This window comes from Muntiacus reevesi, chromosome 15 (assembly GCF_963930625.1).
Source record: "Muntiacus reevesi chromosome 15, mMunRee1.1, whole genome shotgun sequence".
Taxonomy (NCBI): Eukaryota; Metazoa; Chordata; class Mammalia; order Artiodactyla; family Cervidae; genus Muntiacus; species Muntiacus reevesi.
Window position 1 is genome coordinate 26,681,844 of NC_089263.1, and position 24,620 is coordinate 26,706,463.

The window sequence follows — 24,620 nt, forward strand, 5'->3', positions numbered from 1 at the left end:
CTGAGTTGCATAAGCTGCTTTGTATATTTTAGAGATTAGTCCTTTGTCAGTTATTTGATTTGCTATTTTCTCCCATTCTGAGGGTTGTCTTTTCACCTTGTTTATAGTTTCCTTTGGCTGTGCAAAAGCTGTGTTTAATTAGGTCCCACTTGTTTATTTTTATTTTCATTACTATAGGAGGTATCATACATAGATGACCATAGGTGCATGGGTTTATCTCTGGGCTTTCTGCACTGTTCAGTCTGTCTGTATTTGCTTTTGTATCAGTACCATTCCTATATACAAACAACAAAAGAAAAGGAAGAGAAATAAGGAAAGCATCTCATTTACCACTGCAACAAAAAGAACATAATACCCAGGAATAAATCTACATGGGGTCACAAAGAGTCGGATACCACTGAGCAACTGAAAAAACAAAAGGAGGCCAAAGACCTGTATGCAGAAAACTTTTAAAAGACACTGATGAAAGAAGTTAAAGACAAATGTGTATACCACCCAAAGCAATCTACAGATTCAATGCTATTCCTATCAAATTACCAATGGCATTTTTCACAGAACTAGAACAGAAAATTTTACAATTTGTATGGAAACACAGAAGACCCCAAATAGCCAAAGCAATCTTGAGAAGGAAAATGAGAGCTGAAGGAAATCGGGCTCCTGACTTGATACTGTACTACAAAGCTATAGTAATCAAGACAGTATGGTACTGGCACAAAAGTAATTACAGATGCAAACTATACCTTAATTTACTTTATCTCCCCCAAAATATAGCATCATCAGAAAATGTCCATGTTATGTTTTTGGGAAACTGTAAGGAAGGAGACAAATTACATACCAGTTGGCCCTCAGGAATATGAATAAACACCCATGTAGACTTGTCCTCTGCCAGGCTGCAGGGAATTCCCTCCACCCACCCCCACCCCCACCCAAACAAGGCCCAACACGGCAGCAGGTGATGACGGTCAGTCTACAGGATTTTACACTAGGTTGTGAAGTTGCAGGACACTAGAAACAGTGGGCAAACAGACCAAACAAGTACCTTATTTTAAAAAGTTTTATTCTGCAGATTTAGAAATTTGAGAGTTTTTAATAACTGTAAAAGAAATCCAGTCACACCTAATGATTAACAGAATGTAGTGGTGTATTATCTAAACAGAAATCGTGCTGATGTGCCATAATAAATTGTCTATTAGTAAAAAAATACACTTTAGGGCACAGCATCGTATCACAAATTACAGTAGGGATACTTTGCAAGAATTTATTCAAACTAGAGAATTCTGAATAACTGTGTCTTCTGAATGCAGCACTTAAAAATGTAACAACTCTGTGCATTCTTTTTTCTTAAAAAATGACCTTGTGTGTGTCATAGAAATGCTGCTTTATTGCTGCAGAAGTCAAAGTTCAAGGCTCAAGAGGTACAGGAGAGAATACAAAGGTAGCCTTAAGAAACTTGGTTTTGTTTATGTATAAAAAAGGTAAAGTTTATAAAAGTTAATTTACAAACCAAGAACAAAAGTGGTATGCACGCATTATGTACAAGCATCCTTAAAACGTCAAAATTTATCAAATGCATTGCCAAGAGAAAAACAACCACTGCCTCTTGCCAAAAATAAAAAAATCACCCAAAATCACACCATTATTTTCTTCTGGGTGACCACACATTTCTGAAACCACCAAATCCACAATTTACTCCATCTTTTTCATGATACAGTATCTAGATGCGCACAAAGCCATAAAACTTAGTGATACACAGACAGAATGAGCTAACAATTAAAAACATGAGGGTAAGGCATTCCTGCTGGTCAGTATGTCTGTGGTGATATGGTTAATTTATGGATCCAGAAGAGGCCACGGAACCAGTCTCATGCTTTGGTGTCCTTCCCTAAGAAAAGTGAGTTTTCGTATACAGTAAGTCATTGTCTTCACTTGACCCGCACCCCGCCCCCCCCCCCCACCAACACACCACAAATTCCCCTTGCTGTACATTTCTGTTAAATCCACTACACTGGTTATATATTCGAGGTGCATTTTTAAAATGTGTGCATATTACTTCATGCATAATAAAATAAATGTGTGTGCAGGCCAGGGCCATAGTAAAGTCTGAAACAGTGTACTTTGGAAAGACTAGAACTCAAATGCACCCCGTTTACTGGCTGGTATTTTAACGGAAATCAATGTTAAGTTAAGCAGTGACCATATAAAAGTACAAAAGTCATTACAAAGCATCGCATCTCTAAGCCTCCAGCCCACACCAGCCCCAAATGGGCAGTGGGCAGCATGTTTGCAGGCACGCACACTCAGCCTCCCCCATCCAAACACAGCGCGTAAGACTAACACACTGCAGGATCAACTCCAGGAAAAGGTACTACTTGATAGAGTGGTTCCATTTAGATTTAGTAAGTTTAACCCAGTTTCACATTATTTAATCAAGTTCGTGTATTTTAAGGATTAAAAGTGGTCAATAAGGACAGAAACACAGTTTGCTCCAACAAGATAATTTGGATCTCCAGGAAGACACTTGTTTTGCCAGGTTTTAGGATCACCTACAAGAGAAAAAAAAAGTCCACGTCATTTCTGGTTCTTAAATTACTTGCAATCATGGGGCAAATAAAACATTTAGACACAATTTCCCTCTATTCTTTTAGCATACCACACTTGCACCAAAGCTCTTAGTGCTTTTTATTTCATTGCAGACCCAGTGGAACTGAATGACCCAAAAGCTGTTGCAGATTTCTGTTCGTTAAGTTCATGCCTTTTAAAAAATAAATACAAGTCAGGGTGATTATATGCCTGGGACAATTCCAGTTTGTCCAAGTCCAAACACTCATTAAAAGTACTCTTCTTTCACTTTCAAAAGTCTGGACTAATTGTATGATCACTCCATTTGAGCTGAGTATAAGAACACATTTCTCACACTTGACACACCAAATGAAATCCTCAATTTGGTTCTTAAAGACTCTCTGGGAATTCTGGGGTGGTCCAAGTGGTTGAGACTCTGCTCTTACTGCAAGAAGTATGGATTCCATCCCTGGTCAGAGAACTAGATCCCACAGGGAACACCCCCACCCCCCTCCACACACCCCACCAAAAGACCCTCTCTTTCCCTCTACCCAAAATAAAAAAAGTGAGATTGGGCCAGAGATTCTCAGCCCGCTCTGGCTGTACAGAAAAATCATCATGAAGCTTCCAAGTCAGTGAGCTGTGTGAGACTGAAGCCAGGCCTGGGCCCTTAATCAGGTGACTTGACACTCACAGTTGCAGCTAAGCAGCCCTGGCAGTGGACTCAGCATGAAGGCTTGGGATAGCCTGTTGTCTCCTGTGTCCATGGTAGTGTTGGTGTTAATCAAGTTGTGTCCAACACAACTTGTGACCCCATGAACTGTACCCCACTGTCTATGGGATTCTCTAGGCAAAAATACTGGAGTGGGTTGCCATTCCCTTCTCCAGGGGATCTTCCTGATGCAGGGATCGAACTTGTGTCTCTTACATTGCAGGCAGATTCTTTAGTCTAAACCACCAGGGAAGCCTACAGTAAGTCACTGTCAAAGTTGCTGCCTGCATAGCAACAGTTATTCACCAAGGGCAGTTGTACACCCAGGGGATGGTGTCCAGAGGCAATTTTGAGGTCCCAGCTGGCATCTAGAAGACAGGGAGACTCTCAAACACCCCAAAGAACCTTCAGACAGTAGGCTGTCCATTACCTCAGCAATGTCATGAATCACATGAGTTCAGAGGAGTTCAATTCAAAGATACATGTAGGTTTTATGTAATACTGCAGACAACAAATTGTTCAGGCACTGAGATAAGGTTTTCCTCAGAGTTGTTGTAATTATCTTTAGGTTGAAAATTCTTTTCAGTATGCTCGTTTTTCTTGGATTAAGTCAGTAGCTATCAAAATCTACCCTTAACTTTTTAAAAAAGAAATTTATAGCAGAAAAGCATTCCAAAGTCACACACAATTACACGGAAGCACATTTCTCTTCCAGGTGTAAGTATTCAAATTTAACACAGGAAAAAGTTGTTTCAATCTAAAAAAAATAACGTGTTTTATGGCACAAGGAGAACTATTTGAAGCATACTGATTTTCACTTACAGTTAGGCCTCTCAACGTTTTTTGGATTCAAGGACAGTCACAGCCCATACTGAGACCTGACTTGCAGGATATACAATTTAAGTGTAAGTTTATTATTAATGTCAATTCACTATCTCAAACTAGGCTAATACAGTGTTCTCGGTGGAGGCCCTGAAGAAACAGCTTTAATATTTACTATGTAAAAATTAACTTTTCCCAGAAAATGGGAAACTTGTGAATATATATAGTATTTTATGTTAGAGAGTATTAAAATATGCTCTTTACACCATAAAACTTTTACTCATACTGTACCAAATTAAAAGTGCATAATGGATCATCTGATTTATCTAAATTCAGAAGGACTTTTAAATTGTAAAATGATCTATACCAAAACTATAGAAAGTTCTAACTGACTTAGTCACCCAAGGAAGTGAGAAATGTGAAAATGCAATGGAAGCCTTGAAATTCATGATCTTGACAGCAAAAAGCCATTTTAAGATAGCGTATTACAGAAGTATTTAGGGTTTTACATGGAAAAACCATGGCCAAGTATGATCACAGTGGAAGGTCTTTTATCTTTCAAGTTTCTCTAGTGTATGTGTATACAAACACACACTCTACAAAGTAATATATATACACTTTGTACATTGAGAAATTAAAGAATAGTAACCAAAAACAATAGTAACCAAAAACAAGTTATTACATAAATTATGTCCTTTTTATAAGAAGGTGAAAATCCCTATGTATGCAGGACAGTATCAATTCTCCCACCACATCTTAGAAATTTTGACAGATAATTTTGTTGACCATCATGAAACTGTCCACTTTTGGCCAAACCATCCATGTTAAGAGGCAGAGGCTTCCCCACCTTGCCCTTCTCATTTATGACAGATGCAGCACAAGGAAACTCCACAACAAAACACTGGTGATGCCTACAAGGCCAGAGGAATGGAGGGCGATTGGCTCATGATCAGTGTGGGTAGCGCCATCAGCCCAGGCTCAATCAACGACAGCACCCAAAGCCCCAAAGGACAGAGAGAAGACAGCGTACCCGACGAGGAGTCGGATGATTTTAGAGCAAAAGACCAACCGTCAGGAGTCATGGACGCACAGTGTGGTAGGCGCAGCTCCACGGGCTTCAGGAACTTGAGGCCATGGGGCCCACACATCACTAGGGGGCTCAGCAGGGTCTCACCTGGGGGAGGGGAGAGCAGGGAGAAGAGGTTAGACAGCCACCTCCTTCTGGACACAGTCTTCTCACCCTTCTCCTAACCACAGGCCTTAAAGCCAAAAGGGGGTTAGTTCTCTGAGTGGCACTGACCAAGAGAAATGTAACAGACTCCAGATGTAATTTAACATTTCCCCGTAGCCACGTTACAAAGTAAAAAGAAACAGGTGATGTCAATTTTAGTATTTTATATAACCTAATATATCCAAAACATTATTTCAAAAAGTGAGCAATTTACTACATCTCTGGAACATCTAGCCCATCTCAGTTAAAGCAGCCAGGTCAGGTGCTGAAGAGCAGCACGCTGCTGGTTGCCGCAGGGTCCTGATGGTATGAGAGACACGTAAATGTTTTACGGAGGTCACTTGTACCTTATGTTTTTAATGTTGTATTTGCTACAGAGTTAAGTGAGTGAAAATGATCTATTTAAGGAAACAAGCAAACAATGCTAAAATACTAGAGTTGTAACACGGTTCATTCTTGTGTCATCCTGACTGACCCAGGAAGACTGTGAAAAAATTAAGGCAGAAGCTGCGGCAGCCACTGGGGATGCAGCCTCCCTGTGTGGGGTCTGGGGGTGACGAGGGCTGAACCAACAGCTTTACCTGCACCAGCAGGCAGGTGCTCTGAGCGAGGCCTCTGGAGTGGGTGTTACCTGTTACCTAATCCATCTCTAGAGCTGCCAAGGGTAAGGGACTCACAGATGAATCTGGGGAAGGGCAGCCAGGACTGGCTGGCAGGCCCCTCCCCAGCAGAAGGAACCTGACGGCAGTCAGATATGCCTGCAAGAGCATGCAGGCTGCTTGAGGTGCGCACCCACCCTTCTCTTTGTCCAAAGGCGGCAGGATGCTGTTGTCGCGGCAGACCTTGAAGTAGATCTCCTGTTCCACCCCCTCGGGAATGGCTCCCTGGGGGATGATGATGCTGACACCAGTCTCAATGGAGCTCAGCACCCCACCATTGCTGTTGAACACGCCACGGGCAGTAGCCACCACTGTATGACCGTCTTCATCTTCATCCTCCTCCACGGCTGAGGGACTGAGTTCAGAAACAACCAATGAAGTACATTGCTAGTGACACAGAGAAGCTCCCATGGCTGTGCTAATCGAGCATATTTCTCCACATCATCAAGTTACTTTAGTAAGTGAAGTTTCAGTGACAGATCCTACTCACTGGGGTAACTAAGCATACACCTCCCAGACAAATTTTGCAACCAGAACACACACAGCCTGATACACTGCTCACCCAACATCTTACGTCCATGAAGCTGGTGTTTAAAACTGATGGCACATCATGCTTTGATAGCTTGTTTTTTCCTTCTTAGTGATATGTATGGCAACAGTGGCATCTTAGACATGACAGAATATATACTCACTGGCCCTCCTCTCTCTCCACTGCGGACTTCTGGTGTGCACACATTTCCCTTCCCACCCAGAGCACAGACATCCAGCTCCATGAAGTCATGAGGACCCTGGTGCAGGAAGACACTTGGAGAGGGGCCAGCCCGTTTGCGTGGTCACACAAGGCAGAGAGGATGTGGTACCAATTCTCCTTCAAAAGTGGGGACTTTGGGAATCTCCCAGAGTTAGGTTCTGAGCCAGGACTAAAGGTGAGCAGTAAGATAGGTGGATAAAATGAAGCTAAGTGTGAGGGCCTGCAGCCTCACTCCTACGCGGCCAGAGGCAGGGGTGGGCCTGCTCCCTCAGGACCCTGACTGTCCCTCTGCTCCAGGGGCAGCCTGCAGGCAGCCCTGACTGTCCCTCTGTATCAGCAGCTGAGGGAGGTTGTCACAGTGCAGACAAGGGAGGGGTTCAGGGAGCCGGCCCCAGGCAGGCAGGCTTCTTCTCATCTGCTCACAATCTGACCACAACTGTTAACAAAGCGTCTTTTTACCATTGCTGCAAATGAACAGTGGGTAAGGAAACAAACTCTTTCTGAGACACACTCCAAATGTGCCTCCCCAGCTGGAGGTCAGAGGTCAGACAGGGGCCATGTCATGCTGAATGAGCTGCAGTGTCCCTCAACCTGGTTTTTTACACAGCAGGGACAGTGAGTGAGGATGGCTGAACCACATGAGCAGCGGCTTCCGGACAGCACTAACATCATCTCTGCAGAATCCCTGCTATGGCAGTGGTTCCAGCATTTGGCATGGCGACACTCACCATCAAGTCTGAGCTGAGATCATCAGGCAAGTACCCCAACTACACCTGACTCACATGAGGCCGATCACCAGGCCGGGCAAAGACAAGACTCTTACCTCACGGGCACTGCTCTCGGCCCTGTGCTAATACTGTTTACTTGGTATTTCAGCTTGTTGTCTGTGTGGACAGAGAAGGTCTCCACACCACTGTCAAACTCAGGAGGCTGTGCAGACTTCAGGAGGGTTTTTGGAGAAGCAGGAGCTTTGGAGGACAGGTCAGGTTTGTGTGTGGTTTCATTTGGCAGGAGATTGTGGTTGAATTTAGGACTTTCAAACTTGCGTTCGAATGGCCGTGCAGAGCTTGTGTATGGTTTTGGTGTGAATCGATTGTATGCTGGCGTGACCGTTTTCTGTATCTGTTCGACCCCATTAGCTGGAGCTTTCTCTGGGAAACTCTTTTGGGGGTAGAAGGCAGACTGGACGGCATCCTCTCGGGGGGCTGGTCTGTAAGCTGCTGGCTTATTCTGAGATGGAGGTGGATCCGGTTTGGACACTAATGAGTTCTGAAAATCCAACGACATAGCATTACCTAAAAAAACATGCAGAGAAGTATTTCAAAAACTTCTGAAAAAAATTTAATCTGTAAAAATACTGACTATATAAAGTCAACTATACTTCAATAAGAAAAAGTAAAAAGTATATTCAATGGCGTGAATAAAAACAGAATTAGAAATCCATCTCTCACTGACTATAATGGTTGGCGAGATGGAAAAGATGTTACAACAGGCCAAGCATAAATCCACCTGAATGAACGATTTGCTCATCAAAGTATCAACAAGTAATGTTCTGTGGAGACTATGGTATCTGTGATTCTAAACTTGGTCTCTAGGAATAAATCTTGAAACATTTTTCATCCAACAGAAAATAGAAACCAAAATGCCTTTCCTTCCTGAAACAAGCTTCAACACCACGACCTGGTTGTCTCTCCCACTGTAACTGGTCCTGGCGTCGAGTCAGTGCCTGGGGCTGCTTGCCAGTCTGAGGACCACATGACCCTGGTGGCCGTGTGTGATCCTGAGGGAGCAGGAGAAAGCATGGTGTGATAGCTGGGACAGCGCTGGTGTACCTGGAGCTGGGGCTGTGCCTCCGGAGACTGGCGTCGGAGGAACCCCGCTCCAGTGTCCATAACAAATCAGAAGCAGAATGACAAATGTGTCTAGGTTAAATCAGCACTACAAAACTCACCATAATTAAAGTCAAAAAAGAAAAGTCAGATTGGGAGAGGCTACTTATAACATGCATAATTGATAAAAATTAGGAGAAAAAACCCTGTGTGTTCATAAGCAGGAATCAACCAATAGGAAAACAGGCAAAAAACTGAACAGGCAAAAATACAAATGAAAACCAGACTAAACCAGTAATCATAGCAACATCACTATTAATTAGGAAAATTAAAAACCAAAACAATACGATTACACATCCTCTGAATTTGTGAAATATTGACAGTGTGGTGGTACCAAGTCCCAGAGCAAAGATGTGCACTAACAAGAGTTTCCATGTACAGATCTTCTTCAAATCCTCTCGGAGTGTCACAGCAACATGGTGAGTATCTCATGTGATTTACTGAATAATGTCCTGAGAGTAAAAAACAAACTGGCTGTCTGGGTGCAGGACAGCTGTAAGGGTGTCAGTTGTTCACCCCTGTGATGGGGCGTCTGACTGGGGCTCTGCTCACTGCCGTTGCTCAGCATCACAAGGGATTGTACTACTCACTAACCTGGGAAAAGACTGAAATTTAAAGTAGTTTCTACTGCGTGTGTTTTGCTTTTGCACTGCAGTAAAGTGAAAGCGTCGTTAAGTCAGGAACCTTCTGTACAGCTGGTGGCAGTGTAAAATAACACCAACTGCATTCTATGAAATAATTAATATCAGTGTTGTGACACACTTTTCCAAGAATGAGAGTAAGAGGAAACCTCTCCCAGCTCTCAAGAGACCAGCACAACTTTGATACCAAAACCAGACAAGGACAAGAAAATTATAAACCCCAATTTCTTGTGAGCATAGTAATATAACTTATCACAGAACAGAATAAAGGAAATAAATCATAGGATCCTCTACAGGAGGATCCTGCATTTGGCCTTCTGTAGCCTCGGATGTGCAGCCCAAGCGGGGGTGGGCGCTGTATTGCACCAGTCCCACACCAAGGGACTTGTGCATCCATGGATTTCATTCAGTGTGCACGCAAAGTGGGGGTGTCCTGCGGATACCAAGGACAACTGCACATAAAGTCAGTTGATAGAATGTTACCAGCAAACTAGAAGGGACATTCTAAACGTAATGAAGGGCACCCAGACAAGTCACACACTGCCCATCTGCTCTCCCAAAGTGGGAGCTGAAGGAAAAGAGATATGCTACTATCACTTCTATTCACACTGCACTGCACGTCCTAGACATTGCAGAGAGGCAAAAAAAAAAAAAAAAAAAAAACCCAGCAAAAAAACAAAACAAAAAGGCATAAGATTTGGAGAGTAAAAAGTTAAACTTTGTCTGTAGACATGACAGTGTGTAAAGAAAATCCTAGCATACGGTAACATCAAATCACAGCCCTGGGAGTGGACTCCTCTGACTACAGAGCAGCACCATCTGCAGCAGTGGGATGTGAGCAGGAGATGCGAGCTGTGTGTGTCCTGTGAAGGCACCAGAAGGGGTGGGGGTGGGGCTACAGGCCCTCCCAGGGTGTCTGGGCTATGGGCTGGAAAGATGACGGCATGATGGCTCAGAAGAAGTGCACTTGCTGAGACGCAGGAGAAAGCTGAAGGAAGCAGGAAGGGGGGGGGGGGGGGAGGTGCCTTGGGCGAGGGTCAGCATGGGTGAGGGAGACAGTTTACTGATCGCAGGTGTGGAGGACAAGACACAGGCAGACACGCAGGGACATCCCCAAGATGGCCCTGCTAAGACACCTTGTGTGAGGAGGGATGTCACCATGATTTTTATAAACCACCCTTCATTTAGTTTTGGACATACTGGTAAAGTTCCACGGACAGAAATTGAGCTGTGTTAGGCAGAATAAAATCTATCTGGCTAAAAGGCAACAGTCATGAAAAAGATGTACTTTTAACAAAATCCTTATTTTTCACTGTCCTAAGCCCATAGGTTTCAAGTATGTCTGTCTTACATGTACCCACTTTTACTTAGAAAGTATGAGGCTAACTGTAGCCTTGTAAGTCTGACTGTAACCGCCGTCTGCCCACTCCTGAGCCATCTACCTTCACCGTGCGGCCCCTTGGTGTGTGCCTGGAGGCCGAGAGCTGTGTTGGGGCTGGGGTGAGCACCCTGGCTGTATTGAGTGGGCAGCGGCGGAGCAGGGGGCGTCGCCTGCAGCGGGTCATAGCGCTTCTCCCCGAACGACCTCTCCACAGCTTCAGCCTCAGCAGCCTTCCCCCTGTGAAAAAGTGAGGACACATCAACACCTTGAAGATGGATGCACATTACCAAAGAACTTCCCATTCTTCTAGGCATCCCTAAGTTGTTTGCTTTCAATTGAGAATTTCATAATTTATCCCCCACGAGTATGGGTACTCAACCAAAATACACAAACTAAGTTAAGCCGTCATCAGCACCAGAGATGTGAAGACACTACAGATACAATAAGAATATTAGTAAGACATCCAGAAGATGGCGCCAAAAGGCAGATGAAATTTCGGGTACACTCATAATATTGAAGATGGTTGTTCACAAAAAATTTTAATGGTTGGTAAGTTGAACAAAGTCTTGGCAGTATTTTGAAGAAACATTTATTGGCTTAAATCCTCCTTAGACTCCCATCTGCTTTTGCGTCTAAAGCACTAGCTGGGCACCAGAGGATGAGGCAGGAGTTAGCAGGCGTTTTTGCTAATGGCTGGGCAGGAAATGTTTCAGTTTCTTGGGCCACACAGTTTCTGTCACAGCTCTTCAAACTCTGCCCCAAAGCAGCCAAAACCAGCGTTTAAGGGACAGGACTCTGCTGTGTTCAGTAACACGGACACTGTGGACTTTAAATCTGCCCTTGATTTACCAGATCCATTCTCTGTTTAGCAATTCCTAGAGGAGCAAACATTGCTTGATTTTAAGACTCATTTAAACCAAACTGTGCTATGTATGCTGCTTTTTTTCCAGATTGCCAACTGTTCATATGGGAACACGTTAAATTCACAAAGAAGAATCTTTACAACAGGACCCAGAATTGCAGTGGGGCCATCTGAGCACTGCAGAGTCCCGCTGCACCTGCTTTACGCACACACACAGTAGCACAGAACTTGGAATGTTCACAGTTTCTGGTTGCAGTCCAGTCACATGGTCACCTCAAAAAACTACACCCTTAGGATGACGGGAAGTCTGCCACGTGTGCCCTGCAACGGGCCCGCGTGGCATAGCTCACACTAGTGTCTTACATGGATGCTCCTGGACCAGCAGTCAGAGCCAGTCTAAGAGCCAAGAAATTTAGGTGACAGCAAAGCCAGCACAAGAGCAAAGTCAAAGAAAACTGTCAATCTAAGTTTGCCACAAACAGAACTATTTTTCTGCCTCATGTTATGTTAATGTCTCAACTTGGCTACACTGAACCAGTCCTAGTAGTTAATAGTCCTAGTTACTGAACCGAACACCACTACTGCAGGTGTCCCAAAAGACTATCTAGATGGAAGCTTTTTAAAAGGACATTAACAACCTGAGCTCAGACATGGCTCCAAATTTCCCTTTCCTGCTGACTTAGGACTTGCTTACCACCACTGTGTAAACCACTTCCTTGTAACACATCCACGTCTGTCTTCATTATTGTGAGTCTGTTCTGCTCAGGTATGGGCCCACCTGTGCCTGCGTGGGATTACACTCCATTCTCAGAACCAAGTTTGCCACCAGTCAGGACTCAACCAGAGGCAGAACCAGACCACACACAACATAGGAACCCCACAGGGGCACAGGTGAGCTCGTAGTTTGTAACCCAGCAAAATCCACAAAAAAGAAAAGCAACTAGAGGCCCAGTAGACAAGCAAACAGAAGGGTGCAGCACGGAACAGGAAGATGATGGGCAGGACTTCGGAGCTCAGTCCCCATGCTGCTCCCTTCACAGCACCCCACGTTGACAACTGGACTAGAAGTCACTAAGTCCCCTCAAGCTGAAATAATGATAGAAGGCAAGTTTGTTCTTGCCTTGGGAAAAAACCAAACAACTCTTCAGTATCTTCTCTCAATGTCACTCCCTAGCATAGCCTGCTTTTATATTTTAAGAACAAAAACCAAGAAGAATGATGAGAAGCAGCACTGAGTGTGCCACATGGGAAGGAGGGACTTCAAGGTCAGTCTCTTAAATGCTCACCCTCTTACCTTTGTCAAAGCAGTTGGACTCTTAGAACTCATTTGACATTTAACATCTTTTCTAATATAAGAACCTCACACAGATGACGCCAGGGTCTAAGAACAAAGCTACATACCCCAGGCTGGATAGCATACATGCTGAACTGCTTAGCACCCACAGAAATCAAGTAAGTATGACACAGCTAACATTTCCCTTCAGAACACACTGAACTTTGTGTGACTGACTCCACTTGATGCAAGTGATCCTTTGTTTCATCTTAACTTTGAAAATTTAACGTCTGAAGTGAAGTGACTCACTTGGAAGAGTAACCAGCAAACTGTGACTGAGATTGGGGGTGAGCTGGCCTGGTGGGCTCGGAGAGGTGGCTAGCGGGGACATGGGCGGGAGGCTTGGCTTCAAAGCTTCTCCGATCGAAGTAGGAGAGCTGCTTCCGGTAGTACTCCTCATCCTCCTCAGGGTCATAGTGATTTGCCCGAACGATGTCTTCAGGTGGCTTCATGTGAGGCCTCTGTGGTTCGGGGATCCTGACAATGAATGATAAATGGAACAACTTTTGAGATGTTAACTTGACAAGGAGAACAGAATACGTACCTCTGACCTTCCATTGATACCCTGACTACTCATGACCTAGCTGAGCGGGGCAGCCATCAAGGTCGAAACTTGGGCCCCACATCCACACATGTCACACTATCACACACACACGTTAGGAGAAACACAACCTGTCTACTGAGCTTGACAACCACCTGGTTAGAAGCAGCTTATCAGAGAAAAGACAGAAGGGAAGGTAGACAGTGGGGAGCTCCAGCACGTGCACCATTGTCAGAACGACTGAGAATTTAAGACCTTGACGCCAGGATCAATAGACGATCCTCAGGTAAGGAAGGAACTAGACAATGATGAGGGAAGGACATGGCAAAGGAAGTCAACTATTAGCAAAGTGAGGTATTGTTACTTAGGCCCTGCTGAGTAATTCAGGAACTCAGCATCAAAAACAGATAAACAAGGTTTCACACCAAGAAGGAAGGCTAAGCTTTCAGTTATTACACATTTACTCCGTGTAGAAGAGCTTATCTGCTAATGATCCCAGCTAAAGGAGACACCATAGTAGTTTATATTTGCATGACTAGCACTAGGCATCAGGAAAACCAGAAGAAAATGTACAAATTAGACAGTAGTTCCCTCTTTATTACAAGCACAAAAGTGAATCAAACATTATGCCAGAGAGCTGTTGAAACGCAGCCCATCACTCAGCAACAGCAGGGGCAGCCACAGTGAGGAGCATGCACAGCAGGTCCCCCGAAGCCTCATTCCACCAGTCATCCTGGTGCTGACCGTGCTCCTGGCCAAGGCAGGCACGTGTCACAGGCTACATGCTCACTAACAGATTATGTTTGGGCTTCCCGGGGTGCAGTGGTTACGACTCAAAGAGTTCCACTGCAGCAGGCATGGACTCTGTCCCTCCTCAGGGAACTAAGATCCCACATGCCACACAGTACAGCCAAAAATTTAAAAAAAAAAAAAGAAAAAGATGAAATTTAGTTCACAGCTATCTGTTTTCTTGTCGCTAAAAACAGCCTGTGTGCCAACAGTACTGTTAAACTAAAAGCATCTTTCAGAAGTTAGGGGTCTAAAATTGTATATTAGCATATGTTAGAAATTTGCTAGAAAATTGTTTTCAGATTTGTTTATGGAAAGGATAACAAAGATGTACTGCAGAAGATAAAATGAAGTTATCTGTCTTTCTAGGACCACTGTTTTAGTGGGGACATGGCAGATTTTAAGTGAAGACCAGCAAACCCCCTACCTCCCCACCCCTCCCCAGCTGGGGCTTGTTCCCCATCCCTGAGGCTGCAGAGCACCCACCTATGTGCTGCTCTGTCGTGTTCACTGAGCTGACTCGGAGCAGGGGCTTTCGGACCTGGGACAGGAGCACCTGTCGGTTTCGACATGACTTCTGGAGGCTGCAGAGAAAGAAGACACACATCCTTAGGCAGAGATCGAGAGAAAACGGGTGTCACTTAGGCGTGTTGCACACTCATCACTGTGTTCTGCACACAAGGCAGGGAAACAGTGATCACATATTTACCTTGAAACTAGTGGAATGGCTCTCGTCCTTCCTGTTCTCCATGGAAGCAGACCTCTTGTTCTCAAACATCTTCACTCTGGTGAGCACGGATTGTGGCTTCATGGCTGGGTCTTCCTCCTCCTCGGCAGGAGCTGGGGGTGGAGGCAGGGGTTTGGTGCCTGTGGGCGGGAGTTCGGGCTTGTGCTGGGACGAGGGGCCAAGTGGCGGAGTGAGCACGGAGCTGTGAAGAGGCTCGTAGTGGCCCGGGCCTGCCCTGGAGGGGAAGCCCTGGGCAGGCACTGGCTCGTAACTCCGAGGGTACTGGTCCAAGTACGGCTTGGGCTCAGGGGGCGCCTTGGGGCCAGCGGTGGAGTAGGGCTGCGCGTCAGGCCGGTACCTTCCATGCACGTCGTACCCAGGGGCGGGGGCAGGCGGCTCTTCGTGCCGCAAGGTGGAGGTCCTGGGCAGTGGGTCGTAGTGCGCTCGGCCTTCATAGGACAGGGGCACTGGCTCCTCAAAACGCGGGAAATACCCTCGTTCTGTGGGCTCCGCGGGAGGCTGACCATCAAGAGGCCGGGGCTGGTAGGGCTGCTTGTCGTCGTAGTAGGGCCACTGATCCTCGTAGGCGAGGAGGCGGTCGTCATAGCGCAGACGGTGGTCATAGTTCCGAGCAAACTGCTCCGGGTAGCTAGAGGCATCATATCTGTATGCGGGCTGCTCCAACTCCCTGCCGGCCTGTCGCTCTGTGTACGCAGGCTGCGGCTCGTAGCTCAGGCCTTGCTCCTTGTCTGGCCTCTGCCCAGGGTGAGCCGCAGCCGGCTGCTTCAAGACATGGTTCTGTCTCATTGTCTCCTCGGGGTAAGGGTCCTTCCTATACACCTGTGTAAACAGCTACGCGTAAGGACACAGGCTGGCTTCAAATCCTAGTCTAGTAAGAGACAGAAACGACATGTTCTACCCTTTATTACCAGGACAGAAAGAGATTAGTGGAGAAAGCAAGTTTAAGTGAAAGCTCAAAATTTATAATGCAAGTAGGGGCTTTTATGTTTCAGCATGTATCGACACTAAATGAAGTTTAGTAGAAAATTAATGCATTCAGCTGTTGATTCCACTTGATTGGGACACTGAAAATAAATCATAAAGAAAATTTATGGACATAATAGTTTAGAAAACATAAAGTAGTTTACAATGGATCTGAAATGATATATTAAGAAATTTTGTAAGATTCTAAAAGCCAAACATTAAAAAAACCTATAAAAGTATTAGGTACCAATCCCAATTAAAAGGCCTATTTAAAGAATCAGGCACCACTGGAAGCCATGCAGACTGCAGAACCAGATGACTCATAGTGATTTGAGAACATGGTGTTGAGCCCACAGTAAAAGCAGAGGACACTCGAGGGAAAGCAGACGTGCTCATGTGGCAGGCTGACGGGGAGCAGCGGGTGAGGGCAGCCCCCGTGGCACAGGTACCTTTGCTGGGCCCACATGCGACGACAGGGACGGCTCTGGACCTCTGAGCTGCACGTGAGCGGCCTCAGTGCCTGAAGCTCGTAAAGAGTCGGCGTGTGGTGAGTCAGAGGAGGGGGGAGCTGGGCTCGGCTCCTCCAGTCTGACATTAGTTAAGTCTACGTGAGGATTAACAGCAGAGGCTGATGCTGCCGGGTTTGTTTCAGGCGAAAGGTAAGGGCCTGGAGATGAGGCTTCTGCTTTCTGTGAAGTGTTTAAAATATTTTAAATATAATGCTTCTGTTCACTGCTAACTCCCCACTTCCATTTATAGTGGTTGATAAACATACATTTTAAGTGTGCTGAGTAAAAAAACTGTGACCTCATGTCCTGAATTTTTAAATTTCAGTATACTGCTGTGTGAGATTCTAAACACACAAAGTTTAGAATTAAGTCCTTGGTATTCTCAAATTGAAATTAGAGATTAAATCTTAACCTGGAGAAAGGACACCACATTCTTTCAGTCAGTCACCACATCCTAGACTTTGATAAAGTACCTCCACCTGCAGAACATTGATGCTGCTGCTTACCTGTTGAGAGGCTGTTTTAAATCCAGGGGAGTCTATTCTATGGCCTGGCTGTGGCTGCGCTTGTGGTGAGTAGGGAGGATATGCCTGGTGGTCAGGATGCATTCCAGAGGAGTCCTCTCTGACAGGCTCAGAGGACCGGGTAATGGCAGACTCCGGGGGAGTCCCCACCTCATCATTTAGGGTCTCATCTAGTTCTTGATCAGTGTAGGCCCCGCCTTCTGTATCTGTGTCTTCATAGTCAGAAGTGTGTCTACTGTCCGTGCTATACATTGAATATTCACTACCTGGGGCTGACAGGTAGGACAGACGATCATCATGCAAATCAAGGTCATCACTTGTAGCACCATCCGCCTGGGTCAAATAAAAGTAAATTAAAAATTTTATTCAGTAGTTTTGTAAGAGATGGCCTTTATTTCACAAGGGGACTGAAAAGGATACTCGTCCTCGGAGAAATCACAGCTATGTCTAGAGGCTTCTGCTGAAAAGGTCAAGAAGACTTCACAAGCACACATTGCGGACACACAGAGCACCCTCGGATATCTGAAGGGCCTGGATGAGTGAGGTCGGCTGGCTGGCCGTGACAACACCGGACCCTGATGTCCAGCCCCAGAAGACAGCAGAGGAGCCCTGGCCTTCCTCTGGTTCGTGGAACCTAGTCACTTGCTAGCCTGTCAGCCCAGAGCAGGGTGAAGAGGGGGATGTGGCCAGGCCAAGCTCACAGAAACAAAGACACATCGACTAACAGAACATCGCGCATGAGACTAACTAGGAGATAAATGCCACAGTTCAAGACCTTATGTATATATGAAGAAACACTACTTTTTAAAAGTTGGTATTTGGCCCTAGAGCTTTTATAAAACACAATGGAAAAGCATCAGCTAAGTGCGGGCAGCCTCACTAGGAACTGCTGTTAAAACATAACTCTGCAAAGATGCAGTCAGTGTCTAGTGGGGGGGGGGGGGGGGGGCCGGCAGGCAGCGGGAGATGCAGGAACATCTCACAGGATTAAGAGCTGAGTCGGCTCCAGGCTCCACCGAGTGTCTCCTGAGCCAGTGAGAGAGAACACACAAGTCATCTGAGGGAACGGGAACAACAAGCTGTCAGCGCATACTGATGTGAAGCTACTGCCTGGACCACACACAACTGCCGCTCCCTGCCCTGGAAGACCCAGAGGTGGGGTATGGCTCGAGAGCTGGAAGATGTGGAACGCAGAATTCTACCAGCACGGACAGACAAGGCCTGAGCCGCCTGAATAGCACCGCCCCCAGTCTTGATCCTGGCTCTGCAGGAGCCTGATCCTGAATGCCTCTTCTAGGTGGGAAAAACTAGCTGTCCCTGACCAGCAGTTTGAAAGCCAGGGATGATGGACAGAGTCTCTCCCACTGCAAAACATGCCTGGTCTCTCCACTCTAATCTCCACTTGCAGAGCCTACAAGACCATAACCCAGGGGCCAGTCGGGGCAGTACTTACGGCCCTAGGGTTGAGCAACTCAGAACTCTCTGATCTGCTGCAGGGTATGAAATGCACAAGGAGCAAGAACCAAGCGCTTGGAGCCAGAGATGACATATGCCTCCTGTTAAGAAAGCCCCAGGATGACTTTTCTTGGTTCAGTAGGGAACAAACAAGACCATCAGAACTGCAGAGAGGAACTCTTCCTGGAAACCAGGTGGAAGTAATTAACTCAGAGGAGTTCAGGGTGGAAATGAAGAGAATCTGTTTAGTTTAAGAATCTCTTTAACTAAACAGAATCTCTTAGTTTAAGAATCTATTAATACTAGAGTGGCAGGGGGGGCATAAGTCAAACTTGATTTAAATTGTAAGACCTTTTCTGATTTACAAAATGCATTAACCTATTATTCTAATTGTAAATAACTTACGAGACCTATTAATATAGGTCATTTTAATTAATTTTTATTAATTTTCCTCACACACAAAAATAGTTGGGGAGTTAGACCTTCATTTTAAAATCCAAGGAAAGGAAGCACACAGTAATATCAGAGAACTCACAGAAAACTAAGATTTGTGGAATAAAAAACCTCTCAGATAGGTAGGCAAGTATATTTTGTGCATTTATAAAGTAATAGCTAGTGCTAACAGTCTAGCTGACAAAGGCTGCTAGCGAAATTGTGTTGTCCTGGATGGTTAGTATGGAGTGGAGGTGATCATACTCACCCAAGGCCACAGAGGAAATAAGTTAGTAAGTATGTCGTGGGAAGTGCTGCAGTGAGTTGTTCCACCTCTATCTGTCAAGTTCCCGGCTGACACGTCAGTGGTCGGGGGGGTCTCATGATCGCATGTGAGTGGTACTGACACGTAACTATGGGTGGGAGCAGCTAACAGCACCTCCAGATGTCAGCGTTAGGACATCTTTTCTCGCAGAGGTGGTGTCTTCCAGGTAGGAAGCAGGGGTCCTGAGCATGCAGCATGCACTGCACTGGCCTCAGGGGTCACAGCCAGGCAAGGGAAGGGGGAGCGTGCAGGGGAAAACACAGCAGAAACAAGCCGACGAGGAAATAGAGAAGCAAAATCGGAGAGACAGTCTCAACTTTCTCTAGCAGCAGAAACACACTAATAATGTATTCATCTGAAGGCAAAACACATTTATAACAACAAGTTCTTTAACTGTGTATTCTGAGAAAAGTATTAACTCCCAACAAAATCAACATCCTGTGCCATTAAGAACTGCTAGAAGCCCAGACAGGCCAACAGCAAAAGGTAGTGCATGCTACTGTACAGAACACCAGAATACAAAGCCAAAAGTCTGGGCTGCGTAACCTGACTTTTCCAGTGTGTCTCAGGGATGTTAGTTAACAGGTACTGATGAAGAAATCCCTCAGGGACGGACTCAGGGCCATGCTTGCAGCAAGCAGCAGAGCCAACTCCCTCAGTGCAGCCCCTTCAGCCCCCCTACCCACGCTGCTGTGTGTCCATGCTGCCCCAGGGCCGGGTCTGAGGACAGTGGGCCCTGCCCATTCTCTGCCTTTTCCTCCAGACAAGTCCTGGATCTCACATGCAGAGGACAGCACTTTGGGGACCCTCATCGAGCCCATTTCCAGAGGAGGAAGGAAGCCAGGTTCACACTCATTCTCGGTCAGGTGGGTGGAGTTGGGAGCTCAGCCCTGCTCTTCAACAACAAGAATTCTGAGACAGACAACACCGCCGGATGGTAGCTCAGTGGGGCAGGAAACTTCCAAATCCTTTACTACCAAAATGAATTCCATAACCCCACATGCTAATTATGAAGACCTAGACACTAAAGCCCCTGATTCCTCCAGTATGTTGATACAAGTAGAAAACGGTGTCTCAAAGGCTTCTTATATGAGTGATCAAATGGGTTAACAATAGGAAACTTCTTACCTTTCCCTCAGAAACCCATACCAACTGGTTCTGTTGTTGTTGAATTGCTTCTTTCAATGCACCATACCAGCCATCATTCATTGAATTTAAGTTAATTGTAGCTGAAAATAGACAACAGCATTGTTCTCTGGTTAGAAAACTGCCACCAAATAAGAATTCACTCAACACTGCTTAGAGTTCAGCCTCCACCACTGAGTTCTCTGACAGATGATAACTGAGGACACACCCCTGGAAATGTCTATTTTGGCATCAAACCATTTCTTTCCATCAACATCTGCCATTAACACAAGAGCAAGCATAACAGGCAAAGGTTATGTGAGTTTTAATATTTAAACAACACAACATTTTTGCCCACATATTACTGCACAGAAACTGTTAAGATGAAAGAAGGCCTTTAACGTACTTGTAAAAAGATGGTGATTATTTTTACGAAGTTTATGAGACCGCTCATATAACTTCCTGGCGCTTTTCCGAGATTCTGGACATAACCTCATCCGCATTGTTTTCACACCCTGCTTAGAGTCCGGGTTAAGGAATACCACGATTGGATACCACTGGGCATAGTTCAGACGGTCTACTGCATTGGGCGTTACATCCAGTAAGGCATGTTTGTCCTAAAGACAGAAGGAGAAAGCAGACACAGACACAGGTAATGACAGCCATCACCTTTAGAAGTCCTACCCAAGACTATGTTCCAACAGGAACAGATGTTTAACTCCAAACTGTCTCAGGAGCACGTCAGGAAAAGGTGTACTGTCAAGTTAATGCTATATACTTTCTAGCCCAAAAGTCTTAACGAGCTCACTTTTTTTTTTTTTTTGCTTACTCACAATGTTTAATTTATAAATTAGTTGCACAAAGATATTTAAAACCATATATAGCAGGCAATACATTAAATTTAGAAAGATTATTCTTTCCCATTTTTATATTTTACACCACCTTTCCTGGCAGCTCACTTTTAAGACAGCCCCAATACTTGCGAGCAGAGAGTTAAAATAAGTTTAACACACATTCCTATCATTTGAGAACCAAAGGGCAACCTGAACTGTCCTACTGTGACAGCTGCAGACTGCCCACGTGAGGACACTGGATCCCTTTCTGTGGTGGTAACAGCTCGTCTTCTGAGGCAAGTACTACTTACTGTCCCTGACACCAACTGTTACAATGTCTGACTTAATATTCTCATGGTATGCCAGTAACAAGTTGAGAAAAACCACCTCTTTCAATTTACCCAGACTTATCCCACAGCATAAAATAAACAGGTCAACTTTCAGGAACGTACCTGATCTATTATCTGCTTTATCGTGTGGAGGCGAATAATGCCGGAGCTGCGCTGGTCAGTTCCTGCATCCCGAGGTTCACTTTCTAGTCAGGAAGTCAGGAGAGAAACAAAACATCAGATTTCCACTGGTGAGACCAGGCCCTCTGCTTCTGGGCAGTAACGACAGCGTGGGCTCCACCTGCTGGTTGTCAGCAGCAGTCCCGTGTCCCCTCTGGCCCACGGTGACAGAACTGTGGCCACCTGTCCTCTCTAGGGCTGTCCCGGCTGAGAACACCTGGTGACACCAGAGCTTCACACCAGAAGGCAGGTGGGCGCTCACCCCAGGTGCACGATTCCAGGGGTGCCCCCACCCAGCAGTTGAGCAACACTGGATGCAGTGTGATTAGTTTTAAAAACTAATATTGATGAACTTGCTTCCATTAAAGTCAAGAAAGTTAAATTATAAATTATATGTTTGGTCCAAATATTTAAGTTTTAAGTGATGTGAGTTTTTAAAGATGCATGTTTTAAAAAATGTTCCAGCAATTCTGAGGCAGAGACGTCGAAGTGAGGAGGTCAGGCTGAGGGACAGGGGAACAGGCTCTCACAAGACAGACAGGGCTAGCTTCCAGTTCGCTGGACACAGGCAATGATGGGGAAACCACCTGGGAGCTCTGGCTGGAGAAAATGCTACCAGTTTCTAAATTCAAAGACTCTCATTCAATTCAAAGAGGGTATATAACTAAGCGATCTGAACCCCTTTTTGCTAAGACCCTGGTTGTACAATAAACCCAATTAAATCCATTAATCAGTCCTTAAGACAGAACTCTGTAGGTCTTCACACTTGTTCTTCCTAAATTTAAAAGACTTAAGCTTGGTGACGGGTGTTATCTATAACCACCAACTTCTTTAGGCAAAGTGCTATCTATAAGCACAACCAAAAAAGATCTCTTCTGAAAAGACTAACAAACTGAGTAGAGAATCAGAAGTGAACATTTTCTAAATTGCTCAAATTTTACTATCATTTGTCTGCATCTTCTGAGTTTCAGGACACACATGTCTTCATTCAGCTTCACCAGCAAGCAAATGAAAAGTAATGTATACAACACAAATACAAAGGCAACACCCTGCTCGTGTAAACCAGTCCCTGGAGCTCACGGCGCCACAGGGGCAGTCAGAGCGCTACAGCAGCAGCAGGGAGTACACCCGTCTCCAGGAATTCTAATGAACCCAGCACACATACACACACACGCACACACATATAACTATGTACTGCAGTGTTTACACCCAGCAAATTGCACAGATTTATGCATCCTCGTGTTAGTAAAATATTAATTTGAAACAAACTATAAAAACAAAGGCTAATCAAACCAGATTGATTATAGAATAGATAATAAAATGAAAAATGAGTTATCCACTAAGAAGGAAAATGGAGTATGTGCTTTTCTAAACAGTATAAAACCTCCTAAAAGTATGAAGGGTGGGGAGGGTAGAGGAAAATACAATAGGGTAAAGTTTAGGGTGATGATGAGATATGTCAAAACTAATTTTCTAATTTTTTCCAAATACAAAATGGTGTATTTCTAATTAGGAAAAATGTTTTTAAAGTTTTTACATATAAATTAAAGCAGTCCTAAGGGGTCGTAACTAAGTCTGTGGATTTAAACTACCATGGTAGTTAAAATAAGGAAACTGAAAGAATCTGCAAGCAAAACCTGTAAGGCATTTAGAGCACTACTTCCTCAGTATCTACACATAATATCTACACGTAACACCAAAGCACTATAAATTCTGCAGTGACCAACAGCATAACCATGCTTCTATTACCTTCTGACATTGGTATTTGAGTTCTCTATTTGCTTAATGACTAAAAAAGCTGGGCTGGAGCCAGAAAGAGCTGGGTTCAGAGCCGAGTGTGTGACTTAACTGGTAGTCCTCATGACACCCCAACTAGGGAGGTGGGCAGTGCACCCAGCTTGCCTAGCTCTGGGCGAACATTTGGACAGCTGCCCCGGGATATTGTCAGGATTAAACGTGACTGTGGGCTAAGGGAGAGGGACCTGGCAAAGTAAGGACACCATCACTCAGGTTTCCCTCCAATTAAACATGTGGGGTCAGCAGCAAATTTTCACTTACAAAAGTGTTACTTCTATCAGGTAAATGGGTCAGATCTACCTTTAGAGTAGTAACTAGTAAAGAAACACCCTCAACTCCACTGAAAGTGTGCATCGAGACCACTTACTTGCGATCTGGTAAATATCTGGCTCCTCTCTTGCCAGCTTCTCCCTGGCAACATCAGCTATTGGTCCAAAGATGGTTACGGGCCTCAGGAATCCAGCTGAGAAGATTCAGATGAAAGAAACACAGTTTATGCTTTTTCTGTCTTAGGCAAACCGACATTAAAAGATATTAGGCTGGTCGGCAGGAAACAGACTACCTTCTCGAAGAACCACCCTCTCATACGCCGGGAACTTGGTCTGGACTGGCTGGGCCGAGAGGTCTTCTCGGCTCTTGCGCAGGTTTCTCTTGGAGCTGCGCAGGCCGCGGAACCGCCAGAAGTCAGCGCGGTCTCCCCCTGCTGTCTTGGGAAGTGTGTACTGCACACTGGCTAACTGCTCAGCTCTACACAAGAGAACACAGAACAAAATGCACAGACTTGTGGTGGAACACAATGTCAAAACCCCGGACAGAACTTCACATGGAATGTAAACCTTAATGCTTAAATTAAAATAAAGGAGTTTATAAAACTAGGTGAGTCTTAGACATGGTGAGTACAGTGAAGACTCCCCGTGGGGCTGAAACCTTTTCCTCTTTCCTTTACAAGCTCTGCGAAACGCAGCGGAGCGCTCATACCTGTTCTTGTTGGGAATGATGCCACGTTCCACCTCCTTATGGTTTTTGCCAATCCGAATGGCAAGCCAGGAGCCCAGCTTCCCATTGTACAGCGTGTCCACAACACGGAACACCTCTCCTTTGTTAAAACTGAGTCCATAGGGAGATTCCTTCTCATATTCAAAGTGGGTTCTAATATAGAAAGAATCACCCACATCGGATTCTACGATGCGACGATAAACTAAACGGAAACAAAATGTAATCAATAATGAG

General features: G+C 45.1%; 1 protein-coding gene across 5 annotated transcripts in view; it reads right to left on the reverse strand.

Moving 5' to 3' along the window:
• Positions 1–1,361: 1,361 nt before the first annotated feature.
• TJP1 (tight junction protein 1) overlaps positions 1,362–24,620 on the reverse strand; it is a 111,811-nt gene continuing 88,552 nt past the window's right edge. Inside the window, exons 13-28 of one of the 5 annotated variants that reach the window (XM_065906839.1) lie at positions 24,369–24,588; positions 23,953–24,137; positions 23,758–23,853; positions 21,537–21,619; positions 20,658–20,868; positions 20,255–20,355; positions 16,897–17,247; positions 16,331–16,570; positions 14,880–15,737; positions 14,657–14,754; positions 13,090–13,317; positions 10,707–10,882; positions 7,558–8,029; positions 6,121–6,338; positions 5,184–5,267; positions 1,362–2,543 (exon numbers count right to left, since the gene is read on the reverse strand). In XM_065906839.1, coding sequence (XP_065762911.1) covers positions 2,449–2,543; positions 5,184–5,267; positions 6,121–6,338; positions 7,558–8,029; positions 10,707–10,882; positions 13,090–13,317; positions 14,657–14,754; positions 14,880–15,737; positions 16,331–16,570; positions 16,897–17,247; positions 20,255–20,355; positions 20,658–20,868; positions 21,537–21,619; positions 23,758–23,853; positions 23,953–24,137; positions 24,369–24,588 — 3,716 coding nt within the window. In that variant the 3' untranslated portion in view covers positions 1,362–2,448. Of the gene's footprint in view, positions 2,544–5,123; positions 5,268–6,120; positions 6,339–7,557; positions 8,030–10,706; positions 10,883–13,089; positions 13,318–14,656; positions 14,755–14,879; positions 15,738–16,330; positions 16,571–16,896; positions 17,248–20,254; positions 20,356–20,657; positions 20,869–21,536; positions 21,620–23,757; positions 23,854–23,952; positions 24,138–24,368; positions 24,589–24,620 lie in introns of all 5 variants that reach the window. The other 4 variants (XM_065906838.1, XM_065906837.1, XM_065906841.1 and 1 more) reach the window with 4 other exon arrangements.